The sequence below is a fragment of the Agelaius tricolor genome, unplaced genomic scaffold (genome assembly GCF_023055355.1).
Source record: "Agelaius tricolor isolate 1412-34295 unplaced genomic scaffold, bAgeTri1.0.p SCAF_38, whole genome shotgun sequence".
NCBI lineage: Eukaryota > Metazoa > Chordata > Aves > Passeriformes > Icteridae > Agelaius > Agelaius tricolor.
In genome coordinates this window covers 1,398,403-1,414,518 of record NW_027269298.1, presented here as the reverse complement: position 1 = coordinate 1,414,518, position 16,116 = coordinate 1,398,403, and the positions used below count along the sequence as shown (strand labels likewise).

Sequence of the window (16,116 nt, the reverse complement as noted above, 5' to 3'; positions counted from 1 at the left end):
TTCCTAATTCCAACCTAACCCTACCCTGACACAGTTTCATGCCTTTCCCTCAGATAAAATCCTGCTCCCTTGGCATGGGCTGCAGTGGGAGCACAGGGATGCTCTGGGTCAGCTCCAGTGCAGGGTGGCTGAGCTGCAAACACAGCAGCTCTGTGAGCTGGAGGAGCCTTATTGTGCTCCAGGACCACACAAAAGCAAAATGTGGGGGCTTGATCACACCAGGTCCCCGATTTTGTTACTTGTGCAAGTTTTGAGGGGTTCAGCTCCCACTTAGACAGAACACCAGCACTCAGCCCTATGGGGACATTTTGAGAAGGGCTGTTTCCAGCTCTAGCAGGTCATTCTCTTTTCCAGGACCAAAAAGGACAAGGATTTACACAGAGACAAGCAATGATGGCTTTGGGCAGTGACCTGAACTGCAGCAAACCACATCCAAGTTTCCCTCGTGTAATATGCTTCCTTTATTTCCTAAGTGAACAACAGCTTCAACACACAGCCACGAAAAGCAGGTGCATTCCCAGAGGCTACCAGGCAGCAGAAAGCAGGCATGGGGCTGTGATCTCAGGGAAATTCTGTCCTTTTGAGAAACATGTGAAAAAAGTGCACACAGTAATTCCCTGGGAAACGTGGTCTCCCCTTTAGATAATTCACATCAGACAAGAACCTTGGGCAATTGCTTCAAGAGCAGAGAGAATAATAAAAACCCCCTTCCTTCAAGAGAAGCATTGCAAGTGTCTGCTCTCAATAAACTAGTTATTCCTTAAAACAAGCACTGGCCCCTGTTTCTTTTTCAGTAAGTCAGAAAAAAGAGCCAGCTTTCAGGAGGTGGCCTCTGTATTTCATCCCACAAACTCCATGGCTTTCAGTAGTTATTACAGATAAAGATCAGATCAAGACAGTCCAAACCTATCTCCTGGATCTGTTTAAGGGTTTATATTAACAGACTTGGAAACCAGCTCTCTTAATCTTCAACCAGTCATATGGACCAAACTTCAGAGGAGATAACAGTAAACACTGACACACTGTGTAGCTTCAAAAGATTTATTTTCAGTCCTTGAAGTAGACTGGTGCTGCTTTTGCTCATAATTTTTCTCTCTGTTACAGTTTTGGTTTTCACACAAACAGTAGTGAGAATGTTTTTGTTGGTTTTTTAAATTATTTAAAAGTGCAGCCTTTGGCAGGAACAATCAGCTAGTAGAGTTAATCATCTGTATTTCCTTTAAAAAATGTACTTACTAAACCATGATTTAAAAAAGTTAAAAGCTGTCAAGAACATTTAAGAAAAGAAGAGGGGAAGGCCAAAGAGCAAACACCTGAATTCCAGAAATTGTGTATGGAACAAGAATCCCCACAGTACCCAGAGCGTGGATAGCACAGTCCCAGCTCATATTCCATACTTGCAGCCCTTCTTATTTTGCAGATTTGAGGGCTTATCCATCAGGGAAATGGATAGTCCCAAGGGACTAGGCTGAAACACATACAGGGAGGTTTGCAAAAATCAGAGGGACAGAGCAGCTGCCCAAGGACAGATCCTCATCTGCAACTGCTCTGGCCAGGCTCAGTTTTCCTTTCACCTGGAGGTTTCACTTGCCCCAGGAATCCTGTGGGGCTGCAAAGGCATCACAGCTTGTTTCTGGACTCCATGGATGAGACAGACAATCACCTGCCCAGAGGTTACACTCCTGGTTGGGCCCAAGTGGTGATTTATCAGGAAGGGGGTCCCCAAGGTGGCATTAACCATCCTCACTTGCAGTGGCTGGTGTTGGACCCTGAGATCTGCCCGCAGGATGAGCCCCCAGAACAGACAGAAACTGTCCCCACCCCAGCAGGCTGTGCAGGCAGATCTCTGTGTCCAAGCACATTCCCCATAGGAGCAGACAGATGTGGGAGGCTGATTTGAATTTTGGGGAGGTCAGGAGGGGAAGAACTAAGTCCAAAGTAGGAACAGGAGGATGGAGCAGAGAAGGCACTTATTTCTTTACACCCATGAAGCCGCTCTCAGGGGCTTTGTCCGTGTCTGGCAGCAAGGACCATTAGGAACCTGTCATGACAAGCACAGCTCTGAATCCACAGGCTGGGAACAAAGTAGCTCCTCGTCTGAGAAATGCAGGAAGGGCAGAGGAAAGAGTAAAATCACAGGATATTTTTTGTTCTTTTTGGTCTCACATAACACTTGGTGCTACGGCTTCTGTCTAACAGATCAAGTTGGCTAAGGGATGCAGCAGAAAGACACGAGCTGGGGGTCTCCAGCTTCCCTTGCTGTTCCTCTAAGGCAGGTTAGTTGAAAACTAGGACTGTCCACAGCAAAGAGTAACAAAGCACAGGTAACCTCTGTTACAGACCAGCAAAGCAAACAGTGCCCATTTTACAGCCTGTCCTCTTCAAGGGAGGCTGGCTATGTCTCTCTCTGGAGGTGGACCAGAAGGTTTTCGGTTGCTTTCATTGGCTTTTCCTTCAAACATCATGACCCTGCAAAACACAACAGATATTGCCAATTAAAAAAAAAAAAAAGCAAATGTATATTTATCCATCACTGGGGGTGGCATTCTCTGCTGAAAAAGAGCATCTGGCTTCCCTGCAAAGAGCACTTAGGTAATTAACAAAGCAGGGAAAGCCAACAGAGGGCAGTGCTGCCAGGCTGGCTTTTCCAGCAGCTACCAGGAGTGGGTTCCCAAAGTCTCTGCCGGTTTTCCTCTCAGAGCCCAGAGGATTAGCACATTTTATTTAGACAGCCACTTCCGAAATCCCCTGGGCACACACTGCATGCCAAGTGCTCCTGCTGCGTAAAAGCAAATACCACTCCTGGCCCACCTTGCACATAACCGCACAACAGAACATTCAGAAGCCAACACCGAGCAAGCAACAGCAATTGCAGCCAGGGGAGAGAGCAAAAACAAGGAGCAAGGCACTGGCTGTAGGAATCTCAAGCATTTTGTAACCACTAGCACTGTCTTCCTCCCTGAGGACTGCAGCTACGCTGGGAATGCCAGCTGCCTCGATGGATCAAAGGGCTGTACTGCTCTTAGGACAAGTTTTACATTTCTGCTCCTGCTCTACAGCGTCCAACAGACAATGGGGTGTCTGTTAGCAAGAGAAGGGACCTGTTTGTGAAAGCTGCTGCAGTTGGGAGGAGGGATGGGAGATACAGGACACGCTGCAGGCTCTGTCTGTTTCTGTGGAGAAAAAGGAGGAGCAGGGATGTCAGAAGTCTGTGTCTGCTTGGAAGAGGAGCATCACGACAGAGACACAGCACACAGTGGGGACAATCTGCCAGCAAACATGTCCCAGCTTAGAGAAACCATGTGAGAGGTGGGTGCAAGATTCTTCCTCCCAACCTGCCCGGAAAGCTGGCTGTGTTTCTAAAGCTGCCTTCAAAAAGGGGTAAGGAGGATGGAGAGGATCAGCTCCTATTCATGGCAGTTTCAGACACAAAAGCAGGGCCAGCCTTTGAGCTGTGAAAGGAAATGCCAGGCTTCAATGGGATGGAGATGGAGCCAAGCAAGTGTTTGGAAGCCATTTGTTAGAGCAGCACTTTCAGAGCCCTGTTGAGAGGGCAGAGGGGGCCGTGGGAGGCTAGTGCTGGCAGCCTGTATCACAGAAAACCTCTCCCAGCACGAGCCAGCTGTTTTAACCATGTGCCCCATCTCCATCTACTGCCCATCCCTCCAAGATCAGACAGGGATGGAGCATCCTGTGGGATACAGGAGCCAGCACTACTGGTGCTGGCAGGACCATCATTCACTCAAGTCCTGCCACCATCCACAGGGGAAGTCTGTGTCCCCAAAGCCAGCAGGATCCTCAGAGAAGAGATGGGAAGAAGTCCTGCAGTGCTGAATGCCTGCACACCCTCGGGAAGGGAGGGGAATGGCACCCAAGGAGCACGCGGGAGGAAGCCTGGTGCTAACACACAGCAGGCAGCTCTGCTGGGAGCACTCGCCACTGCTCAGCCTCACCGCGGGCTTGTACACCCTCCATGGCACCCCTGCAGACTCCCCTGCACAAGGATCCTCATCTCCCTCCATGAACACTGAGTGTGCACAGCTCCAGCTCCACCAGACAGAACAGCCTGTGCTTCCCAGCTTCCCCCCAGAGCAGCTCAGGTGCTGCTGCTCTCCCTGGCTCCAGCCCAGGACACTCACAGTTTGAGCACGGCAGAGCGTTTCCCAAGCATCAAGTTGACAAAGTCCTGGTAGGAGATGGTGTCGCTGACCCCTCCAGTCACCTCAGAGATCATCCTCTTCAGCTCTAGGTGGGTCTTCGGAGCCCCCAGCTTCTCCATCATCCTTTTGACAGACATCAAATCTGCAAGAGCAATCACTGCTGTCAAGGGGTGACCCCACTGAGCACAGAGCAACCCTAGGGACAGAGCCAGGAGTTCCCACCTGAGACCGCCTCACCCTGTGACTGACAACATTAAAAAGCTGTTGCCAAAAGCCACAAGAAGCCTTCCAGCACAGCTCACTGCCACTCTGCCCAGTACAGAGCATCACTTCCCAGTTGTGCAGCTCAAGATAAAAGTACCACACACTCAGAGAAGAGGGACAACTCCAAGTGCTCTAGAGACACGTGGGGACAGTGCTCTCTAGCTCGGATTGTGGTGCCAAGAATCACAAGGATGGGGAGGAGGGAAGCAACACTGGGGTTAAAGCTGGAGACAAACAAGCTGTGGGGAGCAGACGCCCCTGCCCATCGCCACAGGCCATTTCCTCCCATTGCACTGCTGCCTGCTGAGACCTGCGGGCCCCTTCCCTCCCGGAAGCCCTGAGTCAGGCCTCTCCAGCTCCACACAGGCTTCACTTCAGCTGGAAGACTTGTGGAGGAGGGGAACAAGGCAGCTGCCTCCTGGAAAGGCACAGTGCACAAGTGATTACACTTCAGTGTCAGCTCCAGGCCTGCAGGAGGCTGGAACTTTATGTAACTGGTGCTTTCTGAGCCCAAAGCAGGGCTGCTCAGCTGAGCCAGACTCACACCCAAGTCCTTTGCTTCCCTCTGCTCCCTTCCTTGCAAAGCAAAGAGTTTCTCTGCACCAGAAGTGCTCATGGATTTATACAGCTCCTGCCTCAAGCCAGGCAAGCCCTAGGATTGTCCAAGTCCTGCAGCTTCCCAGCTCTGAATTCCCAGCTTTGCAGCAGAGGATTGAGAAGAAGGCCTCAGTGGAGAAAAAGGGAGAAGGAAAAAAAGGATTTAGAGCAGAAAGAAGTGGAGGAGATCAACAGAACTTCAGGAGAAAAGCACTGAGAAGAGCTTAGATCTTGAAATAGGCAAAGAGAGACTGAGGAAGCTGAGGGGCAGAGGCTGGAGAGCCAAGGAAGCCCCTGGCTGGCAATCAAGATCCAAGCAAGGCTGGACACAGGAAAAGCCCACAAGTTTTCCTCCTCAACACCATGATGCAGAAGGAAGCAGCAGATTCAGCAGCAGACAGGCTGTGGCTCTTCCAGCCCAGCATCCCTCAGAATCACTCACCAATTTCTCCTTGGTTGTTCAGGTCAAACTCCATGTATTTCTCTGGAAGAGACACAGAATTAAGTTAGCAGGACTCTAGAGCAGGGGGGTGTGCAGGGCTTTGGAGCACTGCCTGCTTACAGCCCTGAATTAAAGCATTTGGTGATAAGATTGAAATACTGCTGAATGCAAAGTTCAGAGGGGGAGACCATCTCAAGGCCTGGTTTTAGCACCCTTATCTCAACTCTAGGGCTCTAGAGTTAAGTTCTCTGTAATTGTGGCTGCTTTTCATTTAAGCTGAAGGAAAACACCGGCATGAGAACAAGGTATCAGCTGGCTATGAACAGCGTTAAAAGGTTTCCAGCCAGAAAAACAAAGCTCTGGAACAGGCTCCCAGAAGGAGTAGCAAGGAAAACAAACCCCTGAGCACTCCCGAGATGAAGCTTGATCAGATTAGAGGGGGGATTAAATGACGCAGTTGCCTGCAGTAATGAGGGACAGACTCCACAGTGCTCCCGTCACTGTGCTCCCTCCAGAGCAGCACCTGCCAGCAGAGATGCTCAAGGACCACATCAAGAGGCTGAAGCCAAGAACATGCCTGGGCACAGTGATGCTGGAGCAGGTTGTTTGCCCTTCCAGCCTGCTGTCAAACACTGCTGACTTGAGCAACTCCGGCATTGTCAGAGAGAGGCAGAGCCTGCTCCAGAAGGTCTGGTTAGCTTTGCAGGACAAAAACTTGCATGCTGTAACAGGCAGAGCACTGATTTGAGTTAGAAAATTCAGGAATTCAGTCCTGTGCAGCTTCTGCCCTTTGAAGTGGCACACCTGAGCTTCCTACACACCCCCCACCCGTTGATAGCTGTTCCCCATTTAGACTTTAAGCTCTTCAGGCAAGGATTTGTCTGTCTTGCAGACCATACAGCTCCCAGCACCACAGGGCGCCCCCATCACCTCAGCTCTACTAAATGGAAAGAGCAAGATGCCTGCTGGCACCATCCATCCATGCTGAGCTGGAGAAATCACCCTGCAGTGAGCACTCACTCCCCACAACGGCCTTGGAGGACTCAAATTAACCAAGCCCTTCCAGGCTGCTCCTTTGCCCCAGGAAGGAAAATGGAAAAGACCTTTTGCCTCTGCCCCAGGGACACCAACAGGCATATGAGCATGAACACAGAAGTGGCAGGCTGATTTAAGGAGCCAAAGGGAAGGGTGGCTATTTCATACAATGGAGTCTTCCCAGGACCTGTGCTTCCAAAGGAAATTGTTGGGTTAACTGGACTGATGGGCAGGAGGCAAAGGAATGGCAGAGGCTTGGCATGTCTTCACCTGGGTCTCAGCCCATGGATTCCTGCTGCCATAAGCTGACCAGGACAGAAATACCATGGACAGGAAGTACCATGTACAAACCAAAGCTATTCATGCTTCAGGCTGGAGTAAATGTCTCCCATCAAGCAACCAATCCTAGAAGAAATCAGGGCTGTAACACACATATTTAGGGGCCAGAGTGATACTTGATGTGGGACTGCCTCACCAGAATGACCTTGTGCATTTTAACTGCCACCTCCCTCACCAGGGTCAGGCACCTCTGCATATGCCTGGGGCACAAACCCTGCTCTGCCATGTCCATGCCCAGCCCATGTTTTCTTTTCTTCTGAGCTGACACTTAGCCAACATTGCAGAGAACAGAGGCAGCTTTACATCAGCCTCAGCTCACACATTCACATTTCCCTCCCACCCCAGCAGCAGGGATATAGTGGGGCAAAACCCATGCACGGTCCCTCCCTCACAAATACACTTACACAAACACTGCATGGGGGCTCCATCTTTGCCTCCCCCAGGCTGGGAGGAGGAAGTGGGAAGGACAGCAGAGAAGAAATATTCCCCCCATCACCACACAATGACCTGATTGTTGGGGGAGCTGGAGGAGGCCTTGGAGAGAGGGACAGGCCACGGAGACAAACTCACGAGGCAGCAGGAAGAGATGCCAAAGGCTCTCGTTACAGGGAATTCTGCGCCTGTGACCTACAGTTGCAATGTTTGAAGAGCCCCAATTGTGATGGGAAAAAATAATGCGGGGCTGCAGCCAAAAGCCAAAGCTACACAAAAGGCAACACAAAGAGATCGGGGAGCACAGGAGGCTCCTCTGTGCCCAGCAGTGTAAGGGATCACAAAACGCCAGCCAGCTTCTTCCTTGCTGGATTGCAAAACCAAAATTCAAAGGGAAATAGCAGACAATGTCTGAAATGGAAGCAAGGTCAGGTTTTATTTGGTTAGAGCCAGGCTGAGCACAAGCCTCGAGGCAGTGTGACGCAGGCATGTTTTCCCAACTGCCTTCAGCCACTGCCTGGAAAGAAAGTGGGTACACCAGAATAACCCTGCCAGATCTTGTCCTCTAACCAGTCTGGGGACAAGCTCCAGAGGACTCCAGGCTTTTGAGCTGTTTCTCTATCCCCTGTCCCAGCAAAAGGCCCAGACCTAAGCCCTGGATCTGCTGACCCACTGGAGTCAGGCTTTGGCCAGAACTAGACATATCAGTGCTGTGTTCCCTCTGCTGTCAAGGGGCTGGGAAAGAACTAAAACTTTTGGAGAGAGGAAGTCCCCAACTCCTCCAGAAAGTAGCCGACACTTCTGCTTTGCGGAATGAGGGCCTCCTACTTCTTGGAAAAAAATAAAATAAAATAGAGTCCAGCTATTGCACGGTCCATTATGCCAGTTAGCTTGCTGGGTAACTAGACAGAAACCATCCTCCTTTGCTGCTCCCCAGGGTTTTGCCCACACAGCAGGTTTTGTAGTAACAGCAGCTGCCAGGCAGGATGTCTGTAGGGTGACAAGTCCCTGCCCTGCAAGCAGGAGAAGCACAAAGGCTTGTGTGGAAAACACCTCTCCAGAGAGTTTCACCAAGTCCCACAAGCAAGGGGGAAGGCATCCATCCCAGCTCAGTCACTTGTATTTGGCAGAGAATCTCAGGCTGGTGAGATCCAAGTGCTGAGGAAAATAATCTGGTTCAGAGCAAACAGTAAGGCTCAAAGGACAGGGCGACCCTCCATTTCTCACCTTTGAACACTGCCAACTTCTCCTCCAGGTCTTTTTCATTACTGAACTTCGGGTCACAGAGAAACTCCTAAAACAGAAAAAAAATATATCCTCAAGGTTAAAGATGCAAAGGAAAACACCCTAGAGGGCACCTCCAAAGGCAGAATTAGCCAGAAGACTCACACAATTCCCAGAGAATCACAGCTCAGCAACAGCATCAGGAGACTTGAAAATGGCCTGAATCCCTCCACACCTTGTCATTAACATTCCAGTGCAAGGGGAATCCCTCTGATATCTCAGATTTCTCACTGGCAGATTGAGGGAGGACTGGACCCCACCTACCTTTGGAATAACTGCATGAAAGCCCCTGTTCTTGCTCACCCAGGGTTTCAGCTCCCCACATCTCTGCTTAAGCACACTTAGCATGTGGATTGGGCACTTATTTCCAGCAAGGGCTCCTAGTCCTTGCAAAAAGCACTCTTATCTCAGATTTCAAACTCTTAGATAAACTCAGAGGGGTTGCAAATAGAGCAGGCAAAGTTTGCAGAATGTCATATGCCCAAGAGAACAGGTATTTTGGGCTTAGGAACTCTTATACCAAATATCCATTTTCCCCCCTCTACCCTGCTCAGGCTGGAGAGGAAGCCCTGAATCACTTCTGGTCACTTGTCCCTAGCCCCACCTCAAAAACCTTCAGATACCCAAGAGAACAGACCACAACATGCACATGGCCTGCCAGCAGCACTCCCCACAGCTGTGAGCAGCAGGGCCTTGCTCCTGTCCCTGCCCTCCCACACCGCCCAGCTCCAGCCCAGCACAGCTTCATGACTCGCTCTGTGTTCTGCACAACACCACATTCTTCAGTGCAGAAATCATTAACATCTGCACAGTTTATGCATGGCCTGTCCAGGACAAACCCCTCGAGGGGTTAGTGGATGGAGGGCTGAGGCTGTTCCCTGCTCTGGGAATGTGTTCCTCACCACTGCTCCCCATGCTCATGGGGAAGGCAGGAATGGGTCACCAAGAGCCTTGTGTGCTGATCACTGTTGGCCATCCTAATCATGCTCCTGTGCTCTAGATCCCACACACCTGGAGCTCTCCCTCCTTCCTCACTGGGACAGGGGAGCTTGGACTGCTCAGGGAACCCTCAAACCTTCACTGCCATGGCAAGTCTTTTCCCTGCAGCTGAACTAGGGTTTTGTAGGAAGTCCACTAGGACAGAAGTGACTGCCACCCCCTCCTCCCACCCCAGAAACTCCAGATGGGACAGCAGAGATCATGGCCACAAAACCAGTGTGACACTGCCTTCCCTAATCACCATGGTCACCAACTCAAACGGAGAGCTGTGTGTGGTGAAAAACATTTCCAGTTCCTTCTTTTGCTCTCCTTTGCAAACTCAGTTTCATTTAGCTCAGTTATTTCTACCCAGGGGTATCATTTACCAGCCCAACACAAAGGGCCCAATTCAGCTTCGAGACCTGGGCCCAGGCAGCAGCAGGAGTCACCAGAGACCAGAGTAGTGTTACCTGCTGCCATCACCACTGAACAGCCTCTGCAGAAGGCAAACATCACTGAAAGCCAAAACAGGGCCAAAACGCATCCTGGCCACTAGGTCACAGCTTCATTCCTGCCCTGCAGGAGCAGCAAGCAGCTTCCACCTCCCAGCAGGACAGGGGATGTGAGGGCAGAGCACAGCATCTCTCTGGGAGCAAGAAGCAGCACAGAAATGGTGAACACTGAAGGGAACGCATCCATTCCTGATGGCTGAGGGACACACGCCCAGGAGGCCACCAGCCCCTGGCAGTGTGACACAAGAGCAGCACAGGTGACACTGCACACAGGATTAGGACTGTAGGGAGGCTGGAGAGGCCACCAGCACCTCAGCTCTGCTCCAGGTGCAAGGAAGCAACAAGGGGCTGTATTTGAAAGGCATTCCACTCTCCACATTGCGTGTGAGCTGGGCTGTGACTGTGATAAGGAAAACACTCACAATGGCACACAGGAATTCAGTCCCCAGGGCCCGTGACTCAAACTCAAACTCAGAGTGGCTGAAAGTTCCTCCTAGAGCCTGACTGAAGTTACTGAAGTTCCTCCTAGAGCCCTTTGCTAAAGTTCCCATTTTAAGGAGCATGTTCTATTAATAAGAACTGCTTTAAAAGCCTCTCCCCCGCTCCTGCCCTGAACAGCCTTCCTTGAGCTGTTGAGAGACTTTTCTAAGCCAATAAACTCAGTCAGACAAGTCCCAGTTACCTGCAACACAACCTGAGCAAAGCCACATCCATCCTTGCTCCCCAAAAAGGTGACTCCAAGTGGCAGGCCAAGCTCTCACAGGGATGTTTAAGTGCTGAATGCCAGCCACCCTGCCTGCAGGGGCTGGGAAGGGCTGAGGGATGCTCATGCCTGCCCTTGATAGGAGAAGCAGGCACCTGCTCTCTAACAGGCTGAATTCCTTCCCTGCAGCCCAGAGCATTAGAAGGTAAAACAAGGTTGAAACTAATCTGTGCTGGATTAGACCTGCCACCTTGATGCACGAGGCTGGACAATGTGATTGCATTGCCTGAAAAGAGGGGAAAAACCAAGAGGGGAGCCCAGAAGAGTGGTCCAGGCTGGAAGAGGGAAGTCAGCACTAGGACTGGGCTATCCTTCAGCAGCACATGTGCACTCAGTCTACTCCTGCCAGACCCATGTCCCAGAGAGAGCTCTGGGGTAGAAACCAGCCAGGAAAACAGAGCTGGAGGGAGCTAAGTGTTAGGATGAGACAATGAGATTAAGCCTGATAGGAATTTGGCCTGATAGGTTTTATTAGGAGCACTTGACTGTTTTACAGCCTTAGGGCTCTTCGGTGCTGGGGAAACCCCCTCCCTGGCTCCAGCCACAGTATCAGCCCAAGTTTCTGTATCAGCTGTTTGTCAGGGAGGTGTGAGGCTGTTTGCTGCACTCCCTCGTTGCCACACAGAGCTGGCAGAGCACAGCAGCGTGGGGGTTGCTGCCCAGAGCACAATGGCTTCTGAGGATCCACGGGCATCTGCCACCCATGCTATCTGCAGCTTGGTTTTGAGCTGCTCAAACCCCATCTCATAGTGCTGAGCCAGCACACAGGGCAGCAAGCATGCAAACAAGCAGCTCTGTCAGAGGGAAGTCACATAGCTTGTTTCATTTTTGTCACCCAAACCTCAGCCAAAGAAAAGGCCAGAAGTGATGTCAGCTTAGGGGAGAGACAGGGAACCTGTCCCCTGTGTGGGAACAGCCCTGAGCCTCGGGACACAGCAGGGGCACACCCCCAGCACCCCAGCAAGCACAGCTTCCCAGACTCAGTCCTACAGCTCCCACCAGCTTAAGGATCACGTATCCACCTTGTGCCTGTGTGATGCTGGAGGCTGTGGAGAAGCTGAAGCTGCAGCAGTAGGTACAGCACAGTCCCTTGAGCCTCAGCCTAGGGGCCATCACCACCTTGGCTAGGGGATGTATGTTAGACCCAGCTACACACCTTGGTGCAGGGTGTGCTGTGTCTGCCTTCCAGCAGCAGGTTACAAAGGCTCCATTTTAACCAAGTGCTTTTATTCTACACCTTATACCTGACATCTCTTTTTCTGCTCTTATTCCACAGTACATCCTAATTTCTAGTTAATTGAGTAATTTCTAATGACTTAATTCCCTCTCCAGTGACCTAAACTTCACCTCTACTGTCTCACTGGAGGAGCATATTGCTACTTTTCATAGCTTAGTCAATGTGAGAACAGGGTGAGCCCACCTCCTCTCATATTGTACAGCGATTTGATTTCTGCACTTGTAACACCAAGGTGTCACTAACTAAAGGAGCACCTAAGAAGTGCTAGAAGTCCCAGCACTGTTTGCTTCGAGGTTAAAACCTTCTTTTCACCCTCAGAACTGCTCTTAGCTGGGAGGGATGCCAACAGAACTGCCCCCATAACCATGCCAAGCAAGGGACAGGGTAAGCCTGGAGCTTGGGGGAAAAGGACCTTGCCTGACCCTGGCTTGAAGGGCACGAAGCCCAGTGCACTTTGCACTAATCCAGGAGGTTCCATTCCCCCTATCCGAGCCTTGTGGGACGTCCAGCTATCCTGGGCAGCCCGTTCACCCGCTGTAATGAAAAGCTAGGAAGGCTGGAGTCAGCTCTGAGCAGCAGAAACTTCTCATTCCAGGAAGAAAAAGTTGAAGCGCTCGATACAGCAGAGAGGAGGTTGAAATCCTCCAGGAGAACAATAGTCCCCATTCTTGCCGGAGCACGTTCCCAAAGGGAATTTCACAGCAGTCAGCCCCCGGGCGCCCACCAGCCCGCTCGGACCTGCCGCTGTGCGATGCACGGGCAGCAGAGAGCCGCCTGAGAGGGCAATACCAGCGGATGGAGAGCGATCCCCGCAGAAACCCCGCTTCCCCCTGCGGCCGCATCCCCTCCCCAAAGGGCGTTGGGCAGAGGGGTCTCCAGCTCCTCCTGCACCCACCGGCCCCCTCCTCCTCTTCCTCCTGCCCCGCCCGCCCCCGCCGCAGCCCCCTCCCCACTCCCCACTCCCCGCGGGGTCGGGTCGGGTCGGGAGGCGGCCCCAGCCCCACCTTGTTGATCTCGTCCAGCCGCCCGTCCTGCGGGGCTCTCCGCAGCCCCCCGCCGCTCGGCCGGCGCGGAGCCGCCATCGCACCGAGCCACCCGCGCCCGCCGCCGCCTTAAATAGGGGCGGGCAGGGCCGGGCCGGGCCCTCCGCCCCCCGCCCTTAACCCGTTCCCCGCCCCAGCGGGCGGTGGCGGAGCCCGCATCGCCCCGCACCGGGAGGGCAGCGCGGTACCCGCGGTGCCCGAGCACGGGGGAGGCACCGCCGGCTCTGGGTTTCCCGCAGGAGGGAAGGCACCGGCTCCCTGTGCCCGCACCGCCCGCCGGGCGCGGCTCCGGGACACCGGGGATCGCTCCGGAGCTGCCCTGGGAGCGGCCTCGCCCCGCCGGTACCGGCGGCAGAGCCACAGGGGCGGGATGGCACAGCCGCCTGCAGGCGATGGATTAACGCTGGAGTGCGAGCAGCGGGAGAAGGGATGGACCGACGGACAGTCCTGGCCGAGGTGATGTCCCGGCCATGCGTGTCCCGGCCAGGGTCGCACGCCCCCTCTGTGTCAGCCTGACACCTTATGTTAAAATCATGTACTAGCATGATCTTATGCTAGAATTTTCAGACATTTGCCCCTCACCGGCCCAAATGCAGCCGCATCTCAAACCCCTGCTCTTTAAAAGCAGCAGACTCAGGTACAGTGTGCTCTCCTGCCGCGACACACCCTGGATGGACAGCTGTGTGTTATATTAAGAATTTTTAATGGATACAGCTCTAGGCAGGTGGCACCAGCGAAAAACACAGAGTTCCAGGGAGAGCAGGAGGCAGCGTGAACCACATCCTCAGCAGCAGGCACACAGCAGAGGCTTGACATTTCTGTAAGAGCAGCAAATTTGTGTGTTCGCTGGAGATGTATAATTGTCCTCCCAGAGAGACAGTAAGTGGCCACGGCCCCCTGCCTCTGGCCAAGGCGGATCACGCTGTGCTCTCACTGTTCCATGGCTTTGCTTTCCCAGAGCTGTCCTTGGGCAGCAGCAGGGGAGCCCCTGCCATCACACCCCCACAGCACTGCAGCTCTGGCACCCCACTCCTCGGGCAGCTTTTGTGCAGAATTAGAAAGGCGATGGCTTTGTTCTCAGTAGGAGACTCCTGTGTTCCTTCCAGGCCACTGGACCCACCAGAGATGTTGCTGGGGGATTCAACATCGATGGCAGCAATTTTACATAAATTACACAAGACTTTAGCAAACCTGATTTGCAGCACTGTGAGCAGAAAAAACATAGGTAAAACCGGTTAAAAAATGAAGCAAGCTCCAGCCTGGGGACTCGTTTCTGGTCTCATGGGAATGACTTCAGCTACCTGGAGTCACAGCACAGTCAACACAAGGTGGGCTGAGCCAGGACCTGGCTTGTCCTGCAGCCCAGCCCACACGGGAGCACAGAGGAACAGAAATGCCTTTCCTTTAAAGGCAATGCAGCCTCTGACCTCTGCCACCCCGTGGGAGTGACACAGGCAGGAGCGGGTGTCCAGCTGTTCCCCATCCAGTCCACACTGGCTGCACAGCCTGCTGCCATCAGCCAGCTCCTCTCCAGTGGGGCTCGTGGGGCTGTGGGTGCTGCTGCTCTGACTCCCCCCTTGGCTGCATCTCTGCCACACAGCCCCTGGGACTGGTGGCAATTGGCTGTTTTATAGCCATGCCTGGTGACATTCAGTGAGCCAAGCAGAGCTGGCTGTGGCCTTGTCTTACCCTGGAGCAAGGGAACAGCAGGATCTGAGCTCCTCTCATGCTGAAGCAGGCTGAGGATGTCCCACCTGCCTTCCAGGAGCTGGGTGAGGATCCATCTTTGCTTTGTTTCTGCTCATTAATTAAGCCCTCCCTGCTGTGAGCTCCCTTCCCTTGGGAAGCAGGCAAGCTGTGTGCCCTCAGGCAAGCAGCTCTCTGGCTGGCTTCACCAGGATTCCTCTCTGCACCTCTGTGACCACAGCAGGGTGCTGTGCAGCAGGACCAGCTTCCAGCACGTGTCAGAGCCTCTCTCTTCTCCTGGGGCAGGAGGGAGTGCCAGGCAGTACAGCTTGGGTACATTGCATACTTGGGAAGCTGTCCCTGCCCAGTGCACCATGCTGCAATGGGAAAGGAGGGATGCAGGAGATCTGTGAGGATTCTTTGTTCACTCTGCAGTGAGAGACCAACCCTGGAATGGCTCCATATCCTGCACAGAAACATCAGTGCCCCTGGTGGGTGGGTGTCCCCCCATCCCAAGGACAGAGGTGGTGGCTGGAGTCATGCTGCAGAGTGCTTGAGATGCAGAGCCTGAACGGGTGTGGACAAGGACCTGGGGTGTGATACTGTAGGAGGGCAGTGCAGTGGGAGGGATTGGTGCTGGTGAATGCAGAGTGCCCTTCCCTCTGCCATTCCCTGTGCAGGGTGGGCACAGGGGACATGTGGCAGCAGCCAGCGACCTGTCACTTGGAGCAGCTCTCAGGGAGGCTCCTCAAAATGTCCTCCAAGTTCTGCTTGTCGGCCCGGATCTCAGCCAAGTCGCTCTCAAACGCCTGGATCTGCTCCTGCTGCCGCGCCGCCTCCTGCTGCAGCCGGCTGAGCTGGCTGGCCAGGGCACCCGGCGTGGCCAGGCGCAGCCACAGCTGCTCCAGCTGCAGCCTCCCAGCACTCAGCACTGCCTCCACCTCCGTGTCCTGCTCCAGGTTACCTGGGCAGGGAGGGAGAGGACATGGATGAGAGCAGAGAAGGGGACAGGAGATGTTCTGGATGTACTCCATGGCACCAGGCAGACTGTAAGGAGTGGGTGCAGTAGGGCATGGAGGCTTTGTAGCTTCTCACTGATCACAGACAAGCAAACAGAGCTGTGGCTCCAGGCAGGGCCTGGGCACTTCTCATTCTTACAAATGGGTCATGGTTTCCAGCCTTTTGCAAAGTTTCTTGGATGCAAGAGTCCTGGAATGCTCAGAAATAAACCCACGTGATGAAAACAGGAGGAGCTGGAGCAAGACCAACCAGCAACAAGGAGCAAACCCAGTCTAGCACAGCCCTCAGTTCCAAAGGGACTTTGCCAGCCTTGCTCCCCCTGAG

The 16,116-nt window shown here is 53.1% G+C and overlaps 2 protein-coding genes across 5 annotated transcripts in view; both read right to left on the bottom strand.

The window, feature by feature from the left end:
* Positions 1-1,027: 1,027 nt before the first annotated feature.
* AIF1L (allograft inflammatory factor 1 like) lies at positions 1,028-13,194 on the bottom strand. Its single transcript, XM_071454115.1, has 5 exons — positions 13,048-13,194; positions 8,497-8,563; positions 5,464-5,505; positions 4,140-4,302; positions 1,028-2,469 (listed from the first exon to the last, which is right to left on the bottom strand). The coding sequence occupies exons 1-5, from the start codon at positions 13,123-13,125 to the stop codon at positions 2,382-2,384; spliced, it is 438 nt and encodes a 145-aa protein (XP_071310216.1). The 5' UTR covers positions 13,126-13,194; the 3' UTR covers positions 1,028-2,381.
* Positions 13,195-13,770: 576 nt separating this feature from the next.
* The window catches only part of LAMC3 (laminin subunit gamma 3), a 31,172-nt gene continuing 28,826 nt past the window's right edge, over positions 13,771-16,116 (bottom strand). For all 4 annotated transcript variants that reach the window (XM_071453834.1, XM_071453831.1, XM_071453833.1 and 1 more), the window contains one exon: positions 13,771-15,736. In XM_071453834.1, coding sequence (XP_071309935.1) covers positions 15,492-15,736 — 245 coding nt within the window. In that variant the 3' untranslated portion in view covers positions 13,771-15,491. The remainder of the gene's footprint in view (positions 15,737-16,116) is intronic.

Coding starts and splice junctions, on each gene's coding strand:
- AIF1L (XM_071454115.1), bottom strand. CDS start 13,125: ATGGCGGCTCCGCGCCGGCCGAGCGGCGGGGGGCTGCGGAGAGCCCCG. Junction 4,303..5,463: donor GAACAACCAAGGAGAAATTG/GTGAGTGATTCT, acceptor TTGCTCTTGCAG/ATTTGATGTCTGTCAAAAGG. Junction 2,470..4,139: donor CGCTCTGCCGTGCTCAAACT/GTGAGTGTCCTG, acceptor TGTGTTTTGCAG/GGTCATGATGTTTGAAGGAA.